Raw genomic sequence first — 18,819 nt, 5'->3', positions numbered from 1 at the left:
GATTATTGTAAGCTTGGTAACATTTTGTGAGAAGCAATAACAAGCATTAGTACTGTAAAACTCCTCAAATTTGTCACTTATCACTTTTGTTGCAAGGTCTTGCTACTGACATGCTGCTAATCAGTCACCTAAGGAAGTTACTGACCCAGGTTTTACAGCTCTGATGGAGCTCTCTGCCAGTGGAAGTTCATGGGTTACAGCTTGGTCACTCACACACGTGGGGCCAGAACGTCCCTATGGGCTCAGCAGCCTTGGGCAATGGAAATGTGATCTTGGAAATGTGATCTGCCCCTTTCCATTGGCTTTTTCCAGAAAGACCTGGATTTCAGAGCTGGCTCCCAGCTGCTGAGTAGCAGCATTCCCAGAGAAGAGGTTTGGCCCCAGCTCTCATTTTCCAAATGCGATTTCGAAGGGTGAAATTCTCAGTCCTCCTGTCTTTGGAGTCCTGTCTGGGAAATTCAGGGTGTAAAATCCCATCTCTGATGGTTCAGATTTCAGGTTGCTTATCACAAGAGGTAGGGGCAGTTTGTGTGTGGATCCACAATTACCCTGAGCAGAGAGAGAGATCCAAAAGTTGTGGGAAGGAGAAAGTAATTTAGAGATGGCAGAAGAAGAGGATGGCAGAACAGTTCCTGATTCAATTTTACAAACTTTAATTAAAGCAAAAAGGGGATTGATTTTTATGTGAATGTGATTAAGGCTTTTAAAAGGTTAAAGTATTTCAATTTCACATTTTAAAAATTATTTTGTCAAAAGGTGGCTGTAACACTGCAAAGCTGGTGGGAAATCTCAAAAAAAAAGAAAATTGTAGGGTTAGAAGAATCATGCATGATAAGAACAGCATAATTTCTTCATCGTCACATTGATACTAAGAATGTAAGAAGTGGAAAAAAGTCTGATAAAAGACCATACAGCTTTCCTTTTCTGGCTTTCAACACAAAGATTTGCTTTATGCACTGTTATTATCAAGGGAGGGAGGGGCGTTCACAGAGATCAACAACGAACTCTCACAAGTTGCCTTGTGAGCAAAGCTGAGCTTGGGGGAGTTTTGAGCTCTCTCCAGCACAGCTTCTCACAGTCCCTGCTGGGCCACAGACCCCTCTGCACCCCTGGAGAGGCAGATCCAGCTGTGGCCCTTGCCTGGCACACTCCTGGTTTGAGGGGGATGGGCAGTGGGGGAGAGGTGCAGCCTACAAGAGTCATCCCAAGGGGGATGGACCCCTCTGTCCCCAGGGCAAGAGCTAACCCTGATTCTGAATCTTTTTTTTTTTTTTTTTTTTTGGAAGAAGTTTTTGCTTAAGACTGAGATTTGAAAAGGAAAAAGAGAAAAAAAGCAACCAGATTCTACACTGTGAAAGCAGATATTAAACATTTTTTGGGGGAAAAAATATAAAATATTGTCAATTTTTTTCTTAAACATAAGTGTATGTTATTTTTTTTTTACATCTGGAGTGCTCCATTTGGCAGCCCGCCTTCTCAACCTTACCATGATTTAGGGTTCTCCTTTTCATGGTTTTTCTCTTCTCTTTTGAGGGGTATCACCTTAAAGCTGGTACAAAAACCCTCTCAAGGTTTGCCTTGTGCTGCACCTGGCTGAGATCAGCATCTCTGATACAGCTGCTGCCCCTTTCCTGCACAGCAGACCAGGATGAGGCCATCTCTGCACCCTCTGGCTCCACCCTGGCACTGGGAGCTGCCTGGCATTTCAGATTCACTGAGCAGGTCAGGCTGCACCATGCCAGCCAAAGTCACTGCTCCTTTACTTCTTTTTGGTCTGCACAAAATGATTTCTCCAAAGGCACTATTGTTTTCTCTCTGATTCCCATGGGGGGAAAAAAAAAAGTCTCTTTCCCAGGGATCCCCCAACACATATAATAATTTTTTTTTTTTTTAATTACTGCAAAATATTCTACAGCAATGAGCAGTTAATGGTGAATCCTAAAGGCACAAAGGTGATCTTGTTTTAATTTTGTGCTTTAAAATGTGGAGAGTGGCTGGAGGAGGGGACAAAGCTGATGGAATCTCCACTGGGAGTGGCTTCCAAATGTGACTGGCAGCACATGGGAGAGGTTTGGAGATGCCCGGAAAGGCACCAAGATAAGAGCTGTACTGAGCTATCAGGATAACTACACCAGTGGGGGAAGGCATAAATGAAGAAAAGTTTTAGGAAGAGCGTTTGGTATAGAAGGGGAGGGCAGCAAAAAGAAGATTGTGCATATGGAAGTAAAGATCAAGCAGCTGATCTAACCCTGTGACACTAACCTCACTATCTAACCCTGTGGTATCAGGCACCCAACTTTAGCAGGCTGCATTTTAATTTTCTCACCTAGGGGAGTGCATTTCAATCAGGAAGCTCCAGATGCTGGGACATACCTCACTGCTCTCAGCCCCAGGGACTGGAGGCTTGGATGAGCTTCCCCTGCTGATCTGAGCCAGGGGCTCTGCAGTAAGACTCAAGAGAGGAGGTGTATGGAGGTAGGAGGACAGACATGCAAGGCATGAACAGAGTTTATTCCAACGCCAGTGGTCTGAAAAACAACCAGGTCTGTACCAGGTAAGTGGCAGGACTGAAAACAGAAACGCTGGGAGAAGACAGGAGCTGGAAAAGCAGGTGCAGGCAAGAAGAAAAGAATATTTCCATGAAGCCAGGTCAGAAGGTGAGTATGGCATGGGCAGCATTCACAGAGCAGCAGGAGACAAGAATTTGAACCAACAACTGCCCAAAGGAAATAAGTGGCTGAGGAGGGACAAAGGAATTAAACTTTCCATTGCAGACACACGCGCTCATTAGCATTTCTAGGATGCCTCTCTTAAACATTGGGTTTGGATACTTTCCTGAAATCCACAGGAGTATTTGTTTTGCATTCTCTCCTAACCATAAGTAGCTGAGAGCTGGGGTGGGGCTACACCCTCGTGTGGCTTTGCAGGGTCCCTGCATGGCTCAGTCCTGCTGGCTGCTGCAGGGGCAGGGATGGATTTGCACAGCCTGAAAATGTCAGGGCAGACATTGGGCATCCACCGTGGAAACCCACAGCCTATCCTGCCAGTCCAGGGTGTAGTGCCACAAAAACTGAATGGGGATGTTTAGTTCTTCTCTCACAGTTCTTTGGTTAGCAAAGAGAAAGAAGTGTGGTCTCAGCTATAATTAATTTTTTTCCTTCCGTGGAGGGAAGTGTTTTTTCATCTTGGAGCAAAGCCTTTTTACAGTACAAGAGGCTTTTAACTACTGTTTTAAGCCATAATAAAATTACCATTGGAGATCACTCAGTTATGAAAATTTTCTAACAAGCTCCATTTTCATTTTCTTAAATGTAAATTTCCATTAAAAACTCCTGTTTCCAGTGGAGCACCTAACAGGGCCATAGCCTTGCTGCCAAACTGGTGTGACTGCATCTTGCTATGCCACATGTGCTGTCATTGCACTTTACTTACAATTACCAGCACCATTTATTTCTTCAGCATGATAAAGCCAGTGCATCTGCAGGAGAGACACAAACTCAGGATGCAGCCTGTCATTTTGGGATGTGGCAAAGTCCCATTTTGATTTGGAAATGCTGAGCCACAGGAAGAATAATAATTAGGTCTGTAATGGTACAGGCAACTCCAGACACTGCTTTTCTTCACCAAATGGTGAAGTAGCAGTAGTTGGGAGAGGTGGAAACACTGCCCAGGGAGGTCTTGAGCGGGATCACAAGTGGGAGAAAAAATTCAAATTCTGAACAAGCTGTTAAGAGAAGCCCATAAATAAGTTCTGTCTCTGCAGATGATTCTGTGCAGTACTTGCATGAGCCTTTGGGTAAAGAGAAAGGCTCTGGGAGTGGATGCAGTACCAGGGGCAGAGGCTGAGGCTGGGCTGTGCCAGGCCATGGAGGAGCTGGGAGGCCTCTGGCCTTTAGGCTTGAGCTCCTGGGGCTCTCTCCTGGAAGGGCTCCTCCCTGTGACAATTGTCCATAGCTTTCCAAGGGAGGATCCTGCATCAGGAGAAGCCCAAGGTGGCTCAGAGCTTCTCAGTGTTCGTGGCATTTCAGGACAGATTCAATCCCTGCAGTGTGAGCTGCCTCCTGTTCCCCCTCCTGGCCCCAAAATCCCAATGCCACCCCCCTGACTGAGGGAGAGAAACTCTGGGGCTTGGGGGCTTTCCTTGCAAGTGCAGCATTGCCCCCACCCAAAATTGTCAGAGAGGCAGCAGGAACACCCCTGGGAAGGGCTGGGCAGTGCTGGGCTCCTGCTCAGCATCCAGCAGCCTGCACAGAGCAGCTCCCTGCCGTGGCAGCCACTGGCACTGGGGAGCCCAGGGTTAAAACGCTGCTGGCTCCAGTGTCAGTGGGAAAACAGGACAAGAATTGCATGACTGAGCTGCACATCTTGCATTTCTTTGGGGCAAAACTAAAAGGCTTTCCAGCCCTTGTGGTCTTCACAGACTTGTGAAAAGACAGGAAAAGGCTCTGTCACTCAGGCAAGCGTTGTGGCAGCCAAGGAAATTCTCTCTCCAGCACATAAGCCACGCATGGCAGAGTTTCTGGCCGTGCTTCTCCTTTGGGAAGGAGCCAGTGTTGCTGCTCCTTGGAGGGGCTGGGCTGCAGGGCCAGCAGCAGGGGATGTCCCTGCCTGTGCCCTGGGGTTTGGAGGCCTCATCCTGCTCTCTCCCCAGTCACAGCAGACCCACACAGCTCCTACACCTCCCAAGGAGGACAGGGAGCACCCTCCACCCCTGTCCTCAATCCTTAGCTGCCCGAGGCACACAGGGATGGCCATTCCTGGTGACAGGGACTTCAAGAGCTGCTGTGTGCAAGGCACTGAGCTCCTTTTTTCATGAAGACATTTTTTATTTTTCACCTTGAAGGCTCTCTTACAAGGGACAAAAGCACATTGGTGTGGTCAAGCGTGTTGGGATCATGGCTCAAAACTGTCCCAGTGCAGAGGTGGCTCCCACAGCTCCCATGGGAATGAGAGCAGGACAGAGGCAGGGCCAGAATGTGGCATTAAGTGGGGCCCTAAAGCCACCTACAGTGGCTATTTGAAAAAGCTACCTTTCCTGTTAATGAAATAGTTAAAAATGAAAGTGCTCTGGCTTTATTAATAAACATTGTTTTCTTTTGCAGAAGTCCTTTTCCAAACACTAGTAAAGCATTTTGTGTAACCAGATTCACAGCGTCTTCTGATGCAGAACTGAGTTTATTTTTAGATCCCTCTCCAGGGTAAATCCTATTTCTACTGAAGCTTCACGCCAGCTTAGTTTTCACTCAGGGAGTTTGCAGGAACTGGCCGGTGGCTTTGTAAACAAACACATCACTTTGCCTTTTAGCATGGAGTGTTCTGGCTCTCTTGGCATTTCTTCTGAATAATCTTCAATTATCAGTCCCCTTCCACGTACAAATTATCTACAAAGTAGATGCTGTGCTTAATTTCAGCCTCTTCATTGCTGTTTGCCATCCCTGATGGGATAAAACATCCCTTCTATGCCTCATTAGTGGCTCCAGGGACATGGGGCTAGAGAGGTCCTGGGGCAAGCATGGCCATGGGGAGCAGGAGGGACAATTCAGAGTTAATTTATTCTTGATTGTCTTTCTGATTTTACAATTTTGAACCTCCAGTAACCAGCATTTCTTTTTCAAAGAGCATTACTCAGTCTATCATACTTTTGAGGCTTTTGACATCTGGAAATAGGTTTTATTAGGGTAAAATATGGGTTTTGGAAGGTCCAAGATAGTTGGTTTTAATCCTTTTACATTACCTATAATCATCTCCCACTTAAACCCAACAATATTCTAGTATTCTCACAAATGGATGGGCCTTTCTACTTGCAATTGCATTTCCTTAACATGAAATAACACAAGAAAGGCCTCTCTGGTTTAGATACCCCCCCTCAATTTCATTTATGAAAGCACTTGAGAGGTATATGCATTCATGTACTCTCACTCAGGGAGGCTAAAATTGACAGGGTGGCCCCTAACTACCAGTAACAAATCCCAAACATATTTCACATAGTTGGTCATTTAAGATTGTGAAAGGCAAACAAGCCATGAGCTGGGCAGCTCACTCCACCTAAAGGAAGCAGGAGGCAGAAACCACAGCTCCTCCTTATGAAAAGAAAGGAATAGCCAGAGTTAACAAAATAATAAAAATTAATTAATTAATGACAACAACCACAATAATTATAATAATAGGAAAAGCCAGCAATAAAATGCTGAAGCCTTTAAGGCTGATGCTCTAGGACCACTGCCTGCAGTGGTGGTGCTGCAGGAACTGAGAGAAGCCCCCACTCACCCTGAGATTCCTGATGGAGGGAAACTTGCAGAGCTGGGGCAGTGCAAGGACAACTCTGCTCCTCTGCTCTGCCAGCTGGCAGTGACAGGGATGGAGTAGGGCAGGTCACAGGTGACCTGTGTTACACAGTGCAGCTGGGAAGCAGCCTTGGCGTGGCCAGGGATCTGTTTGATCCCTGTCCTGGCCCCACTGGTGTCACCTGAACTGGCAAATGCACATGGGGAGGGGAGGGGAGCATTTTCACTGGGGGTTTCTGCCATTGGAGGGATGGTGAGCAGTGTTGAGCTTGAGGAGTGACTGCAGTCATCAAAAAGGGAAACTGCCCTGGGGTGGGAGCTGAAGGGACATGCTGCTTATTCCTGATCCTGCTCTGCCAGCCTATCCACTATTCACTGTTGACATTTGAGTTTCATCAAGATGAAGGAATGAAATATGGCTCATGTAGGAACAGAACTGTTTGGATAGTGAAACAATAAAAGAGACTTTGAGGGATCCCTTGGGACTTGCAGGTCTTGCCAGGTCTTAATTTCCACAAGGAAATTCTGAATTGCACTGAAATTACACTGAAAGCAACCCCAGAGAGACCCTCCAGCAGCCCTGAAGTCCTGGTGGAGCTCCAGGATGACCCACTCTGCCTTTGGCTTGTCCCCAAGGCCATTTCTCTTGGGTGGCTGCAGGATGTTCTCCACGGGCCCTCAGCTCCCTGGGACACCTCACTGGCACCATGTGGTGGCTTCACAAGCGAGTGGGACTGGCTGCTCAGGGCTGGGCAGGAGAGACCCTGCTGACTCCAGTGAAGCTGGGTTCCTGCAGTCCCTCCAGAGGGAATTCACTGATAAAACCCAGCACAGGCTCAGGCTCAGGGCTGGTGAGGGGTCAGGGAGGAGGCAGAGTGGGGCCTCTGGGGAGGGGAAGCCCAGGACAAAGCGGGGCTGAGCCCCAGCCTGGCTGCTGCAGGATCTGCTCTAAAACCAGGACTTGGGGTGCAGCCCCTGGGGGCTGCTGGCCCTGCACAGGCTGGAAGGATTCACAGTCAGTGCTGTGAGCCATTTTAAATGCTGGAACCCTTCCCTGGCCCTGCTGGCTCCCCAAATCAGGACCAAGGCTCCTGGAGCTCAGGCACAGCCCCAGCCCCGCTTGGTGAGGACAACACTGACAGCAGCCTCATGCCTGCCCACCCCAGGATGTGAGGACAAGTGGCCAAAATCAACACAGACACATTCAGTGAGGGTTTTTTTTAAATACATTTATTAACCAATGTTAACACATTAAATGACTCTATATATTGCTAGTCAGAGCAGCTTACAAAATGCCAGAATGCATCATAAACTGGACAGCCACAATGAATAATTACAATGTGCATAGTGGCTAAGCTCAACACTTTAATATAGCTTTATGATTTGCAGAAAAAATTAATTTTAAATCATGGTTCCTAAAACAATCAATTGTAATTTTACCTAAAACTTATACAAAACCAGGCCACAATCTTTTTTTTTTTGTTTTATTTTTTTTTCTTTAAAACACACAGTTTTCACGCTGTAGTAACTTGGAAATGTGCAACCGTGTCAACAGAGACAAAAAAGCCAAAGTAACACGAATCTTACTTTCATGCAGCTATTAGTTAAATATTACATATTCTGGAATGATTTTACACCAAAAATATTTCCACAATACTTGCTTTCATAGGGGTGGATCGAAGTTTTGGAACTTGTAAAGTAATCGAACAAGATTGATTTTTAGTTGTGAAGTGTTTTACAGTCACAACACAGAGGCGACAAAAGTTAATTACACATTTATCAGGCAATAATGCAGCTGTGGTAATACAAGTTACCATCTACTTACTATTTTTTCCAATCAACTTACCACATAATTTCTGCAACATATTGGGCATTATTTGGCGGTATCTAGTCAATTAACTTATATCACCACTGTAAGTAAAAAAGGTCAGAATTTCAGTGGTAGTTCACAGAAGTCTTAGTTATATTTTTGTCTTTACAATGACCCTGACAAATCCTAGAGAAAACTTTTTAAAAGGCTTTCCTCCTGATTCTTCAGCTTCCATCGTTCCATCATGTAATTGCTTTCAATAAATATCAAAGATCTAAATAAATATTTACAAATTATTCCTCTAACTTCTCAAAAAATAGCTGAATGATTAATGGGCATATGACTCAGTCTAAGACCAATCTTTGAAAGAAACTAAAATGTGGAGACACTTTAAAAGAAAAGCTATTTAAGTAAGCTTTACATCTATTTAAAAAATTGTCTCTGAACATGGATGCAATTAATATATCTATATATAAAACAAACAAAAAGAAAATAATTTTTCAACTATCGATCCATTCCTATTGGTAATGCTTCTTAATCCAGACATTCCGCAAAATACAGACTTTTTACAAATCACGGCATCTTTAATACAAGAAAATTAACATGCATTATTCTTCATTCTGAGTACAGTGATGGAGCTCATTATTAGGCAATGACCCATTACTACAAACATAACGGCTTCTGTGAAACTTAAGTGCTTTTTTCTCCTTTTATTATCAGTTACAATGGACCAGGTGACACCAGATCAGAGGTGGTCAAATGACATTGAATTGGGGAGGCTGAAGGGGGGCACAATAAAGTAATTTGTATGCCTCAAAATTCCAAGTATGAATAAAGGTAGTTGGGTTTTTTGTTTGTCTGTTGATTTTTTTTTTGGCTTTTCTTATTCTTGTTATAAGCACTCATGTTAGAACAAAGACGAAATGTGCAAACTTCAAAATTTAAATATTCATTTTTCTCTAAGATCCAGCTCAGTAAAAGATTACCCCAGTTCCCTGTGATTTTAAACTACAAGATCAAAGCTAATATTTTGTTATAAAAGTTATATATTGAAAAGAAATAATGAAAATAAAACACAGTTGGGAAATATTTAAGAAAAAATATGCAGGACTAGCACCTGCTGTGTCAACCCTGTTCCCTAAATTCAATCATGTACCCACTGGTATAACCAATAGATAATGCCTTTAAACAGTAAAATTAAGCTGAACAAAACCAGCTCAACAAGGTTAAGAAATAAATGTTACATCAAGGTAGTATGCTTCGTTTTTCTGAAACAGTTCTGTACTTGTTACATTCAGAACTAGTTTTTAAATGTTTTTTAAACATGTTAAACTTTTAGCTTTTGTTAAACTTGCATCTTTTTGTTTTTAGATCTGCTGTTTTTAAAGATTAAAATCTCTGTAAAACCTAAAAATGTCTTAAAATTTGCTGAAAATGCAACAAATCCTCTAGTTTAAAATTATTTGAAGTAACCTGCTCCAACAGATGTTCGATTCATTTAGCCGACAAAATTTTGGAGGAGCATTTTTAACAGAAGACTGAAATAACTGTGCAAAATTTCTTCTAAGAAAAGTGTTTAAAGGCTGGTGCAAAATGGGAAGCAAATTCTAAACAATTTTGGCTTTTTTTTTTTTTTTTGGAAACAAAAACCGCTCTGTCTGAGAATAGCAATCATTGGGGTGGTGCTCTAGGGGAGGAGGAACTCTTTCATCTTTTCCTGCGGCAGGTGCGTTTGTGTTCGGCATGCCAGTGCTCCTGCTGACACTTGATGGAGCAGTAGGAAGTGTTCCAGCAGCAGTGGTACATGGCCTCCTCTTCACAGTTGTAGCACTGAGGAGAACAAGTGAGATGGGATTATCCCCCTGGCAGAATCCCTCCTCACCAGCCTTCCCCCACCCCTGCAACCCCAGCACGTGCAGAGCAAAGCTCCTCTTATTTATGCTTGGGGGCATCCAAGTGTTTTTCACACGTGCTGAGTGAGGCAGCAATCTTCAGCAAATCCACACAATGCTTTCCTATTTTCCAGAGTCTGGATTATTGCTTTTCCAAAAATCATCTCTCACCTAGGAAAACTCATCTCTCGGAATGATGGACTGACAATTTTCAGGCACACAGCGCAGGAAGCATCTTTTACCCTACATTTGTGTAATAGCACCCTGATCTATGCCTTAAAAGCTACAATAAATCAACAGGTGCTGCTGGCATGAACAGGCTCTGCACAGGCTTGAAAATCAGTATTTAAGGTTTCTTTATAAGCCTGACTTGTTCAGAGGTTGCTGGGGAAGATCCTTTGGGTCTAGAAAATGTCAAAAGTCCAACAATAACATCCCAGGAGACAAGAATTATTGGTTTGTTGTAGCCCATCTGGGGTCAGCCTGTAAGGACACTGCTGTCACTGGGGTTTGCCTCCTGAAGGGAAAACCTTGTGCTCCATCAGTGCTACTGAGCAGATCAAAAAAGTGGTTTTTCCTCCAAGTCTTAGGTAAACCCAAGAAGGCCCGGGCTGGTTACCTGAGCTCTTGCCCTTTGTCGTGCCTGCCAGCACTTTACAAAACTCCTGAAAGAAAGATGCTGCACAGCCCATGATTTATGCAGAATTATTTGGTTCTGGAGAAAGCTGGAGCAGAGATGATATGTACCTCAGAACAAGAAGAACACCCTCAGCTTTCTGATAGCTGGAAGAGCTACTTGGAAAATAACCCTGTGGCTTGTGGGGAGCTAAAAAGGGGAAGACAACATGCTGGTCAGCACCACAGGTGGCCATCAAGGAGGTACAGCACCCACACCGTGCCCTGTCTTCAGGAAGGTTTATGCCCCTTAAGGCAGTGCTGCAAAAGCATTCACTGCCATTTTGACAAAACTCCACAAAGTAAGGTGGCATTGCTGCTTAAGGTACCATTTATATTCTACATCCTGGAGAGTCAGCTTCTAATGACCTCAAATTTGTCTTTCTGAATTTGGTCTGCTCAAAATCAGGAGGTATCTTTAGGAATCCAGTCTGAAATGCTTATTGCATGATGGGGAACAGGGGGAGGGATATCACACAGTCTGTGCAGGCTGCTACCAAACCACAAAATAACACACAATTTACTTTTTATGTCCTGTCTAGCTACAGCTTTGCTAATAAAACAGAGAATTACAAAGGAAACAAACCCAACTGCCTCAGAAGAAAAACCACAACAACCCACACCACTGAAAGACAGATCTAAGAAAACCAACATTTACATTGGCTAAACTGATAACTATTTATTTATATCAGCAATAAAAGGACTGCTCTAGCTGTGTGAGAAGGGAACCTCTCCATTTTCCTTGCATAATTTATCTCCTGGGAAGTTTATTTGTAAAAATGTCTGCAAACAAGTGACCTCTTGAGAGCTGTTTTCCTGGTTTTTCATGTTGCTGGCTGCCCACAAGCCTGTGGGAACTATTAGGATCATCTGCTGGAAAGGTGCAGGGAACAGCTGTGGCTCTCCATTATGTACAGCATGGGCCTCAGCCCAGAGACCAAATTCACATCTGCTGGCTTGGAGAGATCAAAAAATGCTACGACAGGAGAGGACAACTGATCTGTGGGTCCTGCACTTCCCTTTACATATGCTGGCCATAAGTGTGGGATGTAAATCTCCACTTACAAAAGGAAAATAGTGTCATCTGTGCTGGTACCAGCACATGTGGCACTGGAGGCAAAATGCCAGCTGGCCTCAGGCCTCCTCTTTTCTTTGTATTTTCCTCTTTTTAAACATTATCAATCACTTGGGGTTTTGTTTCAGACAGTACACATCACAGACAATGCTCATTCACTTAAAGACCACCCATTGCAAGTTAAAATAAATATATGTGTAAATAAATTTGAAAGAGAAAAAAGTTAAAACAACCTATGCACCCATTTAAATGAGTCTTATACACAAATAAAAGAACTTGGAGAAACTAAGCCAGAAACATTGTCAAGACCAGCACTCTAGCCTGAACCCTGGAGCCCTGGAGCTGCATAATCTCATTATTGTTACTGCTGCCTTTACACTTCTTCCTTTTGATTGCTATTTACTTGAGGTATCTGTATTAAACAAATTTTCTGAAGGTATAAAAATGAAATTGGGCTAAGCCAATTGTGACCAGCTAGACAAAGAGGAACTGTTATTCTTTAACTATGCATTAGTCTTCTGAGTGCTGGAAGCACATCTTGTGTCCCTGTACACCACCAACAAAATGATCCCTTTATCCCAACTGGACTTGTTTTTTAGATATGAGAAAAAGACAAATACAGTGTGAATAATAGCAGCTATATTCCCAAGCACAGACATCAGCATTACACAAAACCAGAGGTCTCTGCCCCTAATTAAAAAGCAAAGCCACCAAAACTCATTTAGTATGTGTGTTAATTACATGAGATTTTTTTGGTGAAGAGGTATCATTATAATAGCAGCATACAAGTGCAGTACTACACACCAGGGACTGTCATTAGTACCACTGAAGGAAGAATCACTGGGGAGTTGTGTAATTGGACCAAGTCCAGCTGCCTGGGGCTGTGTGTTGGCAGGCAGATCCATCAGCTTGAATGCAGAGGTGTTTATCCTGACCCTCCCTCTCCTGCCACATTGCAAACCAGCTGCCTGCATGATGCCTTCATTTAGGGTGGTGACTGACAGATAGTTTGAGGCCACAGAAGCAGGCAAGATTGTCAAATACTCTTTCTATCTTTTGACTGTTTTGCTCAGTAGAGAAGCTTTATGCCCTCATTAATAAATTCAGTGAGGTGGTACCAGGGCATTTTTTGATTAGTCTGAAGGATATAGAAAAGGCTCATTGGAGCAAATAACTCCAGTCAGTCTCCTTTGAAAATTCTACCTTCAAAACTACCAAAACGCAGCTAAAACTAAGAGTCCAGCCTCACAATGATGTTATTGTGCCCGAGTTACTGCATGTCAGCTGAATGGTGACAATGGTTCACATGTGTGCTCTTCACTTCTGACACAACAGAGGTGATTTGACATATTCTGTAGTGGGCAAAGGCAATTCCATTTCCCTCTCCAGTGCCACAGATGAGCACATGCACACAGGCACCAGCAGCTGGTGACACACTGAACACAGTAACTCAATCATGTCAGTCAAAAGTAACTTCTCTGGTTTGCAGAGACAGGTATGCAGGGAGGAATTCTCTTATTGACAGACACCCAAGCACTGCACCATCATAACACCCACAGTGAAACCTCTGTGAGGAACAGAAGTGAAGACTCTACAGGAGCAGGTGAAACAATTCTTCTCTTTCCAAACTCAAAACTGTGATAGTCAGTGACTGACTGCTTTGCTTGAGTATTTTTTCCACTCTTCTCCAGAGCAGAGTTTCCCCTGCAGGGACCATTGTTTCATGTAAGCACAGGGACTAATGAGGCTGAGCAGCAGCAAAACAGCCCTTTATAGCAGAAGGAAATCGGGCTGCAGGGGGTGGCAGGACTGGCTGTCCCTTAGCTTGTGCCATCTCCTGGAGGCTCCTGTTCCTTCACAGCCCCACCAGTGCTACAGTCTTGTGCCCACCCTCCTGTGTGTTACAGGCAGCTGTCACAGTGCTGTGGGACTTCCTCAGTGATGGCTTTTGCTCCCCTGTTCTGTGAAAATTAGCAAAGAAATAGCAGAGTTTGTGTGTGTGCCAGGTCCCAGCTCCTGAGCAGAGGGTTTTCCACCTGCAGTCTGCTCCTGGCAAGCAGCACAGTTTATGGTCCTTGCAGTGTTTGGCTAGGTGCTGAGAAAACACCAGCCACAGTCCAAATAAAACCAGGGAAAAGTTTGTAGCATGTAACAGAACAATAAGAACAATAAGATGTCTATTTTCACTTTTCTAGAGGGCACACCAACATGGTTTTTGCAGCTGATGCTGCAGTTGCACTTAAGGACCAAACAAGAGAGGAATACATTTCAGAATGTTGTGTCCTAAATATAAAGGAATATAAAACAGCTGTAGAAAGAGCAAGAGAGGGAAAGGCCAAAAGGATATCACTAATAGCCTTATTAGCAGGGGAATCCAAATTGATGCAGCCAGATATTGTACCCTCTGAGGTCTCAAGATCAAAGGAGTGTGAACATAATGCAAAGCTTATCTTATACAGAGTAAAACTGCATTTAGAAAAAAATATTTTTGATACTAACATCTGATTGGACTCAAAAAGATATTGCTGTTAGCAAGATGGAAAGTAATTAAGATGGAAAGTAATGAAAACACCAAGTTGAAATTTAGAGAAGATTTGAAACAGTAATATGAAAGAGAAAGCCTTAATGCTGGAAGACCAGTGAAAGAGCAGTGCAGTTAAAAGCAAGGAAGAAATCCCATTCAACTGCCTGCAGCATGATTTCCACTTACTCTCTTGTGATAAATTTTTGACACTTACCCACTGCTTCTTCTTGGTCTGGGAAATCAGTTGCTTGTGCTGACCTGCTAGTTTCTTAATTTCTTCTAAAAATTCTTCTTTGCACTTCTCCTTCACCTGCTTACACTTTCTGTCCATCTCTCCTTGTGCGTTGGCCACAGCTTTGTTTACAGCCTGCCTTTTCTCTTCTTCCATCTCCGTGCGCAGCTGCCAAACACAGTCAGCAAAACAAGTCAAGGGACAGCTATTGCAATTAAAAGTGTCTTATTTAAACCTCTACTCTTTAAACCTCTATTAATAATGTGGGTGGAGGTCACCCTCCTATTTAGGAAATAAAAAATTGCTCAATTAGAGATATAACAAAATCAGATTTAATCAAAATTAAAATGTCACTGTATTTCTACTCTGCTAGGCATCTACAATAACAGCTAAATAAGTTCTGTGTATACTTGTTCAATGACCAGTTTATAAATTTATTAATTTCTCTTTAAAAAAGATTTTGTTTTTTCCAGATCTACAACTGCATATAAATCTACAGCAAGTGCACAATGGAAAATAGAACATCCCTGAGTTCATTAAGAGGTATTTATTTATTTCAGTATTCATTGTCAGTGAGGTACCTTTGCCCTTGCTCTGGTATCTAAACATTTGGTGTCTTAATCCTACAGGATTAACACTTGAACTCCCCAAGTTCATTTCACAGTCCTTCATCCAGAAGGAAATTCATCTTATCTTAAGACAGGTACTTAAGAGAGGTCAGACAAATCATTCTCCAAACTGCCCTGCTCTCTCTAGCCAAAGGTGACCAGGTCAAGCTTAGGCATTGAATTTTAAACAGGTTATTATCAGATAAGAAAATTCAAACAAATTTTGGTAACCCTATTTATCTTTAAGTCAGAAGATGGACAAAAGAAGAATTATTTATGATTAGCAGTTAAACAATGACATTGTTTAGAATCACACTTAACAATGGAGAGAAAGGCTTTGGAAACAGATACTCATGAATGAACAGTTAGTGTCAGTTTTGGATCACAAACTGATATCACTGGACAAGAATCAAAAAAAGCCATGAGTTTTCTGTTTAAAGTAGGTTTGTTGGTACAGAAATGGTCTAAAAAAGCAATAATGGAGACTATTTTTATGTGGTCTCTTTGAAAAAGTTTTTTATTCATTTTGGTAAGAGTGGTTGTTACAAAAATAGAAAAGAATGTGAAGAAATTCCCAAAATCACCTCTCCACAACCCAGGGTAGGTGGTGTTCAACAAGTGTTACCTTTTCCACTGCCTCTCGCACGACTCTCTCAGTTTCTCTTTTGTGATCAGCTTTCATCCTGTCCTTGAAATCATTAAAGATTTTGGTGTATTTGTCATGGCACATGTTCTGACACACTCCGTCATTACTGGTCTGGGTGCTCCGATGCAGCACTTTTGGAGAAGAGGCACTTAACTTCTTGGTCTGAGTTGAGACTGAAACTTTTTCAATGGGCTGAGGCATTGTGGGAATTTCCTGGCTTGAACTTACTGCTTCAGTTTCAGGTTCTGGCTCCTGCAGAGAAAGAACAAACTTGTAAATCAGATATCAAAATAGAACAAGTCAACCTGTTCACTTTTCAGTTCCCCTGAAGAAAAAAGGTTACTTGAGTAATATCAGTGTAATTAATGTGAAAGGTGTCTGATGAAGACCTGTAGTGCTAATGGGATGTGGGATCCATGTGGAAACCCAGCATGAGAGTGGGCAGGCTCTTGGGTCAGGCTTTTCTGACTTCAGCCAGCCTCACCTCCCCAAAAGTATGAAAACCCCAGAGGCTGGGCTGACTCCTTGGGATTACTAGAGGTTTGCTGGAGATATTTCTCCCCCACAATATTCTGCCTAAAGAGACTGTAGTTGCATGGCCAAGGCTCCTGAATTGTTTTGGCAAACTCTGGGCTTACTCTGACCCAACAGGCTGCCCTGGAGTCTGTGATATCCCACTGACTCCATAGAAGTGCTGCAAAGATTGATCAGTACTTCAAAGGTCCTTTGAAGATGAAAGGCTAATGAGAGTCTACGTCTTGCTTCCAATAATATGGAACTAGACTTGATGACCACAGAAGCTGTGTATAATTACACAATTATCAAGAAAGAAGTCCCTGTTACTGTAGTGTACTGTGCTGAATTTAGCTGCCTGTGTTATTACAATGTAACATCAATTGCTCCTGCTCTTTAGAACACATTGAAGTTATACTCCTGGAAATGTTTATTGCTATTTGAAGTGTCTGAAGACATAAACAATTTTTTTTATTAAAGTTAGATGTCTTAATGCTCATTTAGCAGTGACGAGACAAAGCCTTGCTCAGGACTGGACTTTGTGCCCGTCTGTGTGATGAGGCATTGCTCACACCATTCAAAGGCCTGACTGTGCATTCCCTTTTGCCATCAATTACTCTCTGAGAGGTCACTGTGATTGACTTCTGGATCACTGATCAGAGCTAAGAAGGCAAATGCTAAGACATAAATATATGAAGCAAATGACAGCATTTGCTTGACAGAAAACACAGTAAGAATGGCGAGACATCCTCCTGTAATCTCCCTATCTTGCACTCAAACCAAGTCTGTGCCCCAGGGAGCAGAGACTGTGTCACTGCCTCCATCCACAGGCTGCCTCCTGCAGGGTCAGGTACAATGGGGAGGGAATGAGGGGTGGCCGTGTCCCTATTCCAGCCACCAGAGCTCTGCTGCTACAGCTCCCGCAGCCTCCCCTGCGCTGGCATCCCGACTCCTCTGGCAGGGAACACACACACATATGTGCAAATGTTTCTCAGCGTTCCTCGGCAGCTGGAAAGAGGCCAGGAAAAGTCCTTGGCGGCTCGGGAAGAGATTTATGGCTCTCTCTGTAAGTGCCCCCTTGTGTACACGCTCAATAACGCAGCCCTTGGTTCCCTGATCCTGCAAGCGGGATACACGGGGAAATCCGCAGGCAAAGTGGGTCATAAACTTCATAGGCTCGATTGCACTCCCTAATTTCTGCTGTTTATGGGCTTACTGATATCCTGAATTTGTTATTTGTATAAGTATTTGTTATTTTTACATGTAAAAGAAATATTGTAAGCTGGCTTGCTTTATTCACGATACAGAATATTCCAATGATGACACACGTTACTTGCATGCAGAGGCACAATTGCACTTGTTAGCAGGAGTACCAAGCTGTGGGGCTGGAACTTCCAAGGCTAATACCGTAACATCATTATAGGTGACTAAAATTGAAGGATTGTCTATTAAAATTTCAGACTTTTTATACTTTGCTATCTCTACAAACACAGTAACTGAGGTTACTCACTTCTTTCTTGAGTTCCATACTCTGGTTACGTCGTCCTTTCTTTGCTCTTGGTTCCTGAGTAACCTTCAGCTGGGAACATTAAGAAAAGCATATTGAGTCAACCCAAAAAAAAAGTTAATGTAAGTGATTTTCATTGTAACATGACCAATGTGCCTTTTATTTGTGATTATTTGCAATTATTTAGGGTATCAAATAGAGTCATTAATGAAATGTTCTTAAATGAGAAGTGCACACAATAAAATGTCTACATTATCACTGATGACTATGACTGCATTAAGGAACGAAATTAAAGATCAAGTTCTACCATTCAACATGCACTTGCTAAAATACTCTTAACCATTCCTTTCTTCATTGCACACCCAAGTGCAAACATTTGTTTTCTGAGATATTCCGATACCAGTGACCCATACTTAGAAATCAGATCTTGCTGGATGCCAGAAAACAGCAGTGATTATAAAGAGAATATAAGTATGTAAATATGGTAAATATAGATTATTACTGGAGGGGTATGGAACTTTATGCTTTAGAATAAAATTCAGTCTTGCAGTAGAAACAAGGATGAGGTCTAAGTGGATGGTAATTATCTTACAGTGCTTGTAGAGAAGTTCTTATGCCTACTTTTGAAGCATACAGTACTAGCTAGTCTTAGTAAGAGGATATTGCAGACTACAGCAGCACAGTGAGTTTGATGGCTACTCCTGTGTTCCTGTATCTGGGAAACCAGTAAAACAGGTATAAGCATTAGCCAAGTCAAGGATGAATAATTGGCATTGAAGAGAAAATATGTAAATGGACACTTCAGACCCTGTGACTGACACTTCTGAAAAAAATGGGAAAATACCAGTTATCTTTTATTTGTGACCATTTTCCTGTTTTACCACAGGCTGTTGTATGACTGCACACAAGACTTGAAACAAAGGTGCTACAAAGGGTTAGCTAAGCAAACCAGGGTAAAAAACCCTAAAACCACTTTGATAAGGAACAACCTCCCACCACAACATAGAGTTTTATAAACTTTTTCATTCCAGATTGAGTGATAGACCTGTTTGA

The 18,819-nt window shown here is 42.8% G+C and overlaps 1 protein-coding gene across 7 annotated transcripts in view; it reads right to left on the bottom strand.

Annotated features, from left to right (window-relative positions):
* Window positions 1–7,492: 7,492 nt before the first annotated feature.
* ZMYND11 (zinc finger MYND-type containing 11) overlaps window positions 7,493–18,819 on the bottom strand; it is a 104,926-nt gene continuing 93,599 nt past the window's right edge. For all 7 annotated transcript variants that reach the window (XM_064387829.1, XM_064388218.1, XM_064388079.1 and 4 more), the window contains 4 exons: window positions 17,770–17,838; window positions 15,726–15,998; window positions 14,475–14,660; window positions 7,493–9,924 (listed from right to left, as the gene is read on the bottom strand). In XM_064387829.1, coding sequence (XP_064243899.1) covers window positions 9,802–9,924; window positions 14,475–14,660; window positions 15,726–15,998; window positions 17,770–17,838 — 651 coding nt within the window. In that variant the 3' untranslated portion in view covers window positions 7,493–9,801. The remainder of the gene's footprint in view (window positions 9,925–14,474; window positions 14,661–15,725; window positions 15,999–17,769; window positions 17,839–18,819) is intronic.

Source organism: Passer domesticus, chromosome 1 (genome assembly GCF_036417665.1).
Source record: "Passer domesticus isolate bPasDom1 chromosome 1, bPasDom1.hap1, whole genome shotgun sequence".
In the NCBI taxonomy this organism is placed as follows: Eukaryota; Metazoa; Chordata; class Aves; order Passeriformes; family Passeridae; genus Passer; species Passer domesticus.
Note: the sequence above shows the minus strand (reverse complement) of the source record. Positions and strands in the feature narration are given on the sequence as shown.